Consider the following 9,990-nt stretch of genomic DNA (forward strand, 5'->3'; position numbering starts at 1 on the left):
ACACTTTTCGTTTGCCTACTTTCATCATTTTTGCACATAGTCTTATAAACATAAGATTTCATTGCCAGATTTCTTCTAAAAGTTGTGTTTTCCTCACATATAATTTTGGTCATATGCAAACCAGCATTTATATATTCTTTGAGTGTACATTGAAAATGTACTATTAATCATATAGTAAATACCTTTTGAGAAAATACAAATTCCAGAATAAAGATAAGCAAGTGTCAAAGCAGCAGTTGGGACTCTTAGAAGTTTTCGCTTCATTCATTCCACTCAACCACAAAAGAAATTGAGCTCGGTAATAGAAAACAGCAGCGCTTTCATCAAGTTGACTTATATTAAGTTTTCCTTTCTTCAGCTAGCAAGCTGTATGTCCTTAGGCAAGTTTATTCACCTCGGTGATCTTCAATTTTCCCATCTGCAATGGAGCAATGGAAAATAATAACTCAAATTTCCTAGCACTGATTTAAGACTGAGCAAAGAAAATATGCAAAGCACTTAGCAGCTAATTACTAAGTCTTAGGGGATCATCAATACTCGCGTTGCATTTCTTTACTTCTAAAACATAATCTTTGAAAACAAATCTCTTTAATTATGATATGTGTCATAAACCTGGATCCATTTTCAACAGAAGACAACTTGTAATCCCTGTGGCCCAGGCAGCAACAGGAGGCAGATGAGTTCTCTGCGCTTGTGATTGTTCCTGTTATTGTCACTTCAGTTGCTTTATGGACAGAGTGGTTTCTATGCATGCATAGTGTAACTGCACATTTAAGTGTGTTTCAGAAGGTTATATTAGGGTTCCTAATTAAAAGGAAAGCTGCAGCACCTGCTGAAAGCACACATGCACTCACACACACACACACACACGAGTATTGGAACACTTACTACTTGAATTACTATTTTTGCAACAAAGCAAAAGGGAGAGGGGAGTCTAATGAGAGTCCCAATATGCGTGAGCCTCCCTGAGGTTACATAAGCAATAAAGGACCCCTGGGGAGAGTGAACTTTCTGGTGGAGTTACCTGAAAGTTATGCAGGGCACATCAGTGACACGCTTTGACAGCTGTCACCCATGCTGGCAAGTCTTTTTCGACCACTTAGCTACTTAAGGGACCTATAGTCCTGTAAGTCACCCCAATAAACTCATTGGCTCACCAACCTGGGTTTGTGTGGAACTGTTTCTTTGGTCTGGGTAGGTGCTCTATCCGAGAAGAATAGTCATTGTTCCTGTCTTCCGACGAGAAAAAAAAAAATAGATTGGACCACCTGCAATTGATTTCTAAAGGCAGAAATTGTGGGAGAAATACACATAAAAATCAAATGCTTTGCCATGTGATTTTGGAACGTCTGTCAGTGCCGATCCAGGTATAAACAATAGCTTTGCAGAAATATTTAGGCAGCCAGAGCTTCCTAGAACAGAGAACATATGTAGACCTTCTCCAGACTGAAGAGGGGACGGGGGAACATTTCAAAGAAAGTAAAACAACTAGATAAAACGTTAGTAAGCCTTTACCCTTTCACTATAGGACCAGAGCCCTACTGTGGAAGAAGGGAATGATCCAGGTGAAAGTCATATCAAAAAGCAGAAAATTCATGAGACTTTCTTATCTAAATGAAGCCCAGAAAAATGATAGGCACCTTAAAGAAACATCATAGACTTCCGAGCCACTTCTGTTAGTGGTACACATTACAAAAGGATTTATTGTACCTGAAGGTGTCAGCAAGTTGAACTAACCTTGGAACTTGTCTATATCAGCATAACATGTAAGGAGTTAGTGAATGCCCCTGGACATATATATGTTCAGTCTAATGCTGGCTCTAGTTTTTAGTGTTCTTGCCTAATCTGGTTCTTATCCTAGCAGCATTCAATGCTGTTTTTCCCCTTTTTGTTTTGTTTGTTTGTTTGTTGAGACAAGGTTTCTTTGTGTAGCCTTGGCTGTCCAAGAACTAACTCTGTAGACCAGGCTAACCTCGAACTGACAGAGATCCGCCTGCCTTTGCCTCCCAAATGCTGGGATTAAAGGCATGTGCCACCACCACCCAGCCTCAATGCTGTTTTTATCATATGGAATATTGTGGTGGGAAACTAACGCTGTCCTGTCAAGGTGATCTTCCTGAATAAGAAGCAGTACAACTCATATCATGGCTGCTTCGTTCATGACTCATTTCTTGCCCATAAGAGAGGAAGTATGCTTTTCCAAGGTAGAGTGGAAATCTAGTCTTCTTTTTAAAATCCCAATAAGCATATAACGATGGGTCTCATTATGACATTTTAATACATGCATATCATGCCCTTTGCCCCTATTCACCTCCCCTAAGGAGACTGAGGTCACTCGAACCTAGAAAGCAAGATTAAAGGAAAAAAAAAAAAACGCTATAGAAAGAAAAACCACTCAATGAGAATAAATGATACTATTTTAGGAGTGATAAACGTTTTAGCAGCTTCACTGGTATTTAATTGTCACACAATAAACAATGTTGCTCAAAGTATAAAATAAGATCTTTTAATACAAACATTTACATTGTTTGTATCCATAAATTGCGAAAATCACAATCAAAATAATGAACGCATTCATGATCCCTGAATTTTTTCTTCTGCTATATCCTGTTGTTTTTTTACCTTCTAGAGTTAAATGGGGATCACGCTCCTGATTTTCTGGTGTCTATAGCGGAGTATAAACACTGTGAGGCCGCTCCATGCTGTTGTAACTATTATGAATATATGGAATTGCTTTCTTCGCCTACTGATGGACATTTGTATTAGTTCTAGTTTAGAGCCCTTTCTAACTAAACTGCTATGAACATCATGAGTCAGTTCATATGAATACATGCTTTCATTTAGCTTGAGTAGATACTTTTAGTGCCATGACTGGATCAGACAGCAGGTCTGCATTGCGCTTTAAAAGGTCACATTTCTTGCTGCTGTAATCAAACCCAGGAGCAATTAAAAAGAGCAGAGACCCATTGTGACTTACAACCTCAAGAAAGACAATTCTTAGTGGGGAAGAGGTGACCGGGTGAGCATCACAAGGCCTAAGAGTAGTGTATGACAAGGTTTGCTCATGTGTGGAGAGACAAGAAAAAGAGCAGGACCAGAATCAGGACTGAGTAATATCCCTCAAAGGTTCCCATCAGTGATCCACCTCCACCAGTCAGCCATGCCTCCTGCCCCTACAGACCCCACTGCCTCACAAAATATCACCACCCAGCTAAGAACTGAGGGTTCAAACACGTTGGAGAAAGGACCTTTCTCCAAATCACACACCCAACTACTTTCTGTGTGATTTTAGAGTTTTATTTCTGTCAGCTATGTGTGAGCTCCAGTTGCTTCACACCCTTGGAGACACAGGAAAATTTGAAGCTGTTTGTAAATGTGTAGACATATCTCCTTAGGGGGTTAATTTGCATTTTAATGATGACTTATGTTCCCAAGAATTTTTCCAATGCCAGTTGCCAATGGTTAAGTGTCTGCTCAAATCTTCTATCCATTTGAATTGGGATGCTTGTTATTTTATTGTTTTATTGTAGGATGTTTTCACATAGTTTTTATTAGAAAAGTAATGTGGAAATAATTTCTCCCAGGCTATAGCTTTTGTCTCTGTTTTCTTAACAAAATATTTTGAACAGAAGATCTTAATTTTCATATCATTACTATCAATTTTTATCTTATGAATTATGATTTTGATGTCCTAGTTCACTTTCTGAAGCTTTGATAAACACCCTGACCAAAAGCAGCTTGGGAAGGAAAGGGATTATTTCATCTCACAGTTCACAGTCTGTTGTGAAGGGAAGTCAGGACAGGGACTCAAGGCAACAACCCGGAGGAAGAAATGGAAGCAGAGGCCACAGAGGAATGCTGTTTCCTGCTCATTCTCTGGGCTCACATTCAGCTGGCTGACTTATAGTTCTCAGGACCACCTTCCCATGAGTATTATCAGAATGCACTGGACTCTCCCACTAACCGTCAATCAAGAAAATGGCCAGAAAGCAGCCTACTACAAGTCACACTGATGGTGACCGTAGTGGACAGCCTCAGCTGAGGTTCCCTCTTCCCCAAATGACGCCAGTTTGTGTCAAGTGACAAGAAACAAGGCAGCACAGCTTGAATAGTTTTTAAAGATATGTATATAATTAAAGTCACATCACTTTTCTCATGCCATCTTCTGAGGACGCATAGATGACACAGGGGGTAACTTTAACTGTGACGGGTGTCACCCAGGTGAAGATCATGACAGGTGAAGATCATGAGCTCCCTCATGGCCCTGGCCTGTGAACAGTTCCAAGCAAGAATGTGCAAGACATTAAGAACATCATCCTGCAAACCCTGATGGTGCATCTACGCTTCATCCTTGGGACTCTGGCTGTAAAACAGATTTACCAGGACTGAGACCAGCTTGACAAACTGGTGCGGGAAGTGGCAGCCCCTGATGTTGGCCGTATGGACCTCAGAATCCTTAACCGTACCATCAAGGACATTTATGACAAAGAAGACTGTCTGAGTTCCCAGACAGCTGTGGTACAGCAAGATGCAGATATTGGTGTGGCAGAGGCAGAACAGGTCACGGGTGTCTGAGAAGCTGAGTACAAAGAAGTCGGTGCTAGATGTGAAGTTCATGGCAGACACCAAAATTACTGATTCCAAGAGAGCCTTGGAGCTGCCAAAATCAGCCTTCAATGAGGTGGTAAACATCCAGACAGTGGAGGCCCAGTTGGCCTATGAGCTGCAAGGGGCCTGGGAGCAACAGAAGATCCTGCAGAAACAGATTGAAGCAGTGTAGGGCAAGCCTCAGACAGTTGTAAAGTGTGTCACCCTGCAGAGGCAGAGAGCCATCGTATCCACCAGATTGCTGAGGGCAAAAAGGTAAAGCAAATCCTGTTGGCACAAGCAGAAGCTGAAAAGATTCACAAAATCAGAGAGATAGAGATAAAAGTCATTGAGGCAATGGGCAAGGCAGAGGTTGAGCGGTTGAAGCTTAAGGCTGAGGCCTACCAGAAGTCTAGGGATGCAGCCAAAAAGGCCTTGGGGCTGAAGGCCCCGCCCCAGATTGCTGCCAAAACCTCTGCCTCCCTGACGAAAGTCCATGAGATTGCAGTTCTCAGTGGGGAGAACAGCAAGGTGACATCAGAAGTGAAGTGGCTGCTAGCAGGACTGCCTGCCTCTATTCAGGCCCTCACCAGTGTGAACCTCTCAAAGATATTCCTGATCAGGGATGCCACTGGTGCCCAGGTTTGAGTCTCCTACAGGCTCAAGTCCTTCAACAGCTGCCAGCGCTTTCAGTTCACGTTTTGACATCACAGGGACAACGAGAACATTACTGACTCTAGTGCTTTATTTTGTAGGAACCAGAAGTGTGGCATGTTCAGGCCGTCTCTTGACTATCCTCCCTTCTTTCCTGTTAACCTTTTCTTCCTCTCTCCTTCACACCCACACATTAACCGCCACATTCATCTAGTGTGTTTTCTCTTCTGACAAATGTACCTCTTCCTCTGGCTCTCTGTTTCCCTCCCCCTTTCTTCCCTCCTCCACACACATCATAAAGCTTAAGCAGAAGCTGAAATTGTTTATTACAATCACTGTCTGTGAGGAGCGGTCCCACTGTTCCTCAGTACCCTGCTGCCTTCAAACTCTACATGTATCTGTCTATCTTCCCTAGCCCTGGCAGAGCCCAGCATGGGTACAGATTTCTGGATAGGACACCCAATCTCCTCTGCCCCAGTCTGAACTTCTAGTCCTAAACTCTGTTACAAGAAACCCACAACCCACACACTCTTGCTCTTTGAGGACTGAGTGGCCATGGCCTATTGGGCCTAGAGTAATGCTCTTCATACACACCCTGGCCCAGATCTGCTGTTTTACCCATCCCTACAGCTTTTATAGTTTACTGCTGCTTCAGGAATCCCTGCCTATGCTCAGTGACATCTTCTTCATTGGCTTGTCCTTGATTGGTGGGGTGGGTATTAGTCCAATTCTACTAAGTTTCTCTGGGGCTAACGTCTAGCTCTGTTGGGGACAGGAAAGTTTATAGTTCCTAATGCTAAGCTATCTTGAGCAGGTTGCTCTCCAAGGGGCAAGTCTATGCCAACCCTAAAAGAATCAAGTGCTGTAGGCAGGCCAAACCTCACTCTATGCCATTTTCTTCTCGGCCAGCATAATGGGGTTCTAGCCATGGGAAACAGCTAAATCTTCTGTATCTTTGAACTATTGATGTCAGAAGAGCCCAGTGTCCAAGTATCCGAGTAGAGGTGCAAGGGTGTCCCATGATCCCTGTCTCCAACCCTGGCCCTGCTCCAACCTGTGTAGGTGTTCTGCATGTGAAAATATGGGTTACCAACTCATAAGCCTTGGCATACTATATCCTTTGTAAAGTGAGGGAACCTAAGGGGAAGTGTACTTGCTTTTGCTATGCCCAAATACGTGAAGTCTCCCGAAAGTCAACAAGGAGACCGAGTCCCAAACATAAAAGCAAAGAGACTTGATTTTATGCAAGTTTGCAAACTCGGTCTCTCCACATGTTCAATGCTTTGGAATAAACAGAGAACCCCCAAACTCAGTTAGAGTTGGGTTTTTTATAGTAGTAAAGGTGGGGGTGAGGGGTTTCTGAGGCTCAGGACCCCTAATTGATTTGACTGGGGTGTCCTGGTGATTGTATGTTGGCATGTGATCCTATCTACAGTGGTTGGAACGTTAGGCATTTCCTCTGGATGGTCTGTTCTTGGGTGATGCTCAGGTAATTTTAATTTATGGTCCTTTCTGCAGCCAGGTATTGCTTCAGGGTAAACTACTGAGACTCTGGCCTTCATTAAACTTATCAATGGCTGAGTCTTACTCTGGCAGGTGATAATGGTTGGAAGTAAAGAACTTCCTTTGGGTGATCTGTTTATATTTAGCTTATCATGACTGGCTCCTACAGCTTTGACCAAATTGAAATAGATCATCAACTTTGTGTGGGGGTGGGAGCATAAGAGATCTTTATTTTTATCAAGGGAGACAGGCAGTGGGGAAGTACAACAACCAAACCCCAGACCAGACACAAATATGCAGCATTCACATGCTGCATTTTTTTTCAATTTGTTTTTTTTTCAAGTTGAGCGATATATACAACCATTACTCTGTTTTGACTAGAAACATATTGCAAGATTTTTTAGTATCTTAAATTTAACTGTGATATCTGGGTCAGTAATCTTAATGAACTCTGAATTTGAGTTTTATTTATTTGGGGCAGTTTTCATGTGTTGCTTATTTGCTTGTTTGTTTTAACCAAGAGGTGTTCCTTTTTGAATTAAAATATCGAGGAACCCCTTCTAGTTCAATATTCTAGGCCAGGATTCCAATATGTTAGAAAATGCAAAGGAAAACACGGAAGCATTTACCCACATACCACTGAGCCCCTGAATCCAGACATTTGCTTTCCTGTGGACTCAGGTTCTGAATGCTCACTTTCTGTTTTCCTTGTCACTTGCTGCTCAGCACCCAAAGCTGCAAACCACAGTGAATCCAGCATTCCAGAGCTAATCCCTTTCTTCTGTCTTCAGCCAGCTTTGGAATGCAGCCACACTGAGCCAGGAGGCTCCTTTTGTATAAAACTAAGAAATAATTTCCTCTGGCTGAGGATCGCATAAAAGAAAGGATCTGTGAGTGGAAAGCACATTTCTAGATGACAAATCATCTTTAGTTACTTTTTAAATGTGTTTATGTTATTCCTAACAGGAATATAATTTTTTCTTTTATTGAGAACACTTTAGTCCCTCTGCATTTGTTTGACTCCTGGTTTGTTAGGTTGTTTGTTTGATTGAGATAAAACCATTATCAGTAAACAATTTCAAGACAAAGATGTGGGGGAAGGATGAATTATCGTAGGCTGTGAACCTCGGGCTTATCCCCTGCATATATATGGTAGACATGGGCTTCCACCTGGACCCCACAATTAGGTGGCTTTTCACACTTGCTAGAATTTCTAAGCTAGGAAATTATTTCATTCTGTGTACTTTTTTTTAAATTGATTATCTTGGAGTCTATTATCCTTCTGCTTGACCGCAACAGTGTTATTACAAGTCACAAATATTTCCACTAGTCATAAATTATAAATAGCTGCCAGCTTGTACCAGACATTGGTGTACTTGGGGGGAAAAGGAGTTCTCTATCTTTTATAATATTGAGTCTTTATAAACATCATCTGTTACTTGGTTACTTGGAGACCACCTGGGTAGCATAGTCTCTATTTTTAAACATTAAAAGAATTTGAACATTATTTTTCATAGCTTAGAAAACATGTCAGAGGATAGTTTGCTATGGTTAACGTTTGGACCAAGAAAGCTTGTTCTGTTTTCTTTTCTTTTTTTTAAATTAAAATTGTTACTATTATTTTTTAATCTTTGGAAATGGTAAACTAAACATACTCCTTTTTGTTTCCCTTCATAGTAACATTACTGTGTGGGCAGTCACACATTCTCAGTCCTTGTTTAGCTAGCTCTGAGACAAAGAAAGCTACGTATGTTACTAAAAGGAAGGACAGCAAAAAAAAAAATATAACTATCTTTCTATGTGCATTTTTAAGTTCCTTTTCTCATCCATAGGTACCAAACCAGGTTAGGAATCTTTTCCAGAGACCTCTTTCATTTAATTGATTGTGTGAGGTAACATTTGTGGAAGAAGTAATTGTTCCAATAAATATTCAAATGACCTGGAACTGAGAAAGAAAAACCTTCTAAACTCAGTTATTCAGAACTACTTAAAACAGGTTATAATTCTGAATTTCAGGATTTCTGTTTAGCTTCCTACTTTCCTCTTATAGCCTCACATACCACAAAATAGTTATAATATATAAGTTGCTTCTCTCCTCACTTTGCTCTCCAATCCAGTTCCTGAGGCTAGCAATAAAAAATAGCCCACGGAAGTCTAGAAACTTAAGCACAAATCCATAGTAATGAAACATGCTGATCTTATTTGACAGTGGAATGAACCTTCTAGAAGCTCCTGAATCCAAAGAGCAATTTCCTTTGATATACAGCAGAGTGGTTCAGTAGGCAATGCCATTGAGTGACTGCAGTGTGCAGAACCAGGCTCCTGAGGTCAGAGACCACCCTGTGGAGGGAGCTCTCCAATAGGACTGCTTTTAGACTGCAATTCTTCCTTTTCTAATTCTAATTCCATTTCTATGTTTTATTTTCTTCTCAAAATTTGTACTACACATTACTGTGGACACTTCAAATAATACACACTAGGCTATCGATATAGCTACTGCCTGTAATCCATGCATAGAAGGAACCCTGCTCCATTTCATGAACAAAGACTATGAACAAAGTATATGGGTGAATTTAGTATTTTTGTTTGCTTCTATTAGTAGAAGGTAACTTGTTTCCAGGTTGCTAGTCCAAGAAAAATGCAACAATAAACATCTTCACTTAACATTTTTCTGTGTTTCTGCTCATTTCTCCAGAATATATCCTAGGAGCAAACTTTTTTTCATGGAAAAAGATCTTCAATTATCTATTATCTCAGCCTGATCAGACCAAGACAAGAAAGAAATAAAACATTCACAAAATAGAAAGAAAAAAGGACTAATCCTTCTGCAAACCTGACTGGATGGTAATTTAGAATATGCACTTCAGACAATAGGAAACAAAGAAAAATCTTCATCTGGAAAATAGAAGATTACCCTGCCATATAATCTGTTTCCTCCCCAGTTTACAAACCACAGTATTGCATGATCCTATGCAGAGACTGTGCCACAGGTTACTTAGGATAGCAGTCTATTTCTGAGTGGCACTCATTCCCTGCTGCACATCTGGTTACTGGAATCCACAGTGTTCCTCCCCTTCTTTCCGGCCAAGTTCATTCAGATTCCTCATGAAAACATCGCAAATTGACTGATGGTCAGGAAAAAATGTGAACTCTGATAGACTATCTAACCTTTATTAAGTAATAATATTTTTCAAATTCCACAGTTCAGCTATCACAACAAATAATAAGCATTTGGCCCTAACTATG

General features: G+C 40.8%; 1 protein-coding gene across 1 annotated transcript; it reads left to right on the plus strand.

The window, feature by feature from the left end:
* Nucleotides 1–4,188: 4,188 nt before the first annotated feature.
* On the plus strand, nucleotides 4,189–5,235 carry LOC125406558 (flotillin-2). The gene is given in 5 exon segments (XM_048443567.3): nucleotides 4,189–4,245; nucleotides 4,247–4,280; nucleotides 4,283–4,584; nucleotides 4,586–4,799; nucleotides 4,802–5,235. Coding segments are annotated over 5 exon segments (999 nt in total). The 5' UTR covers nucleotides 4,189–4,230.
* The last annotated feature ends 4,755 nt before the right edge of the window (nucleotides 5,236–9,990 follow it).

Source organism: Myodes glareolus, chromosome 10 (assembly GCF_982192425.1).
Source record: "Myodes glareolus chromosome 10, mMyoGla1.1, whole genome shotgun sequence".
Lineage (NCBI taxonomy): Eukaryota > Metazoa > Chordata > Mammalia > Rodentia > Cricetidae > Myodes > Myodes glareolus.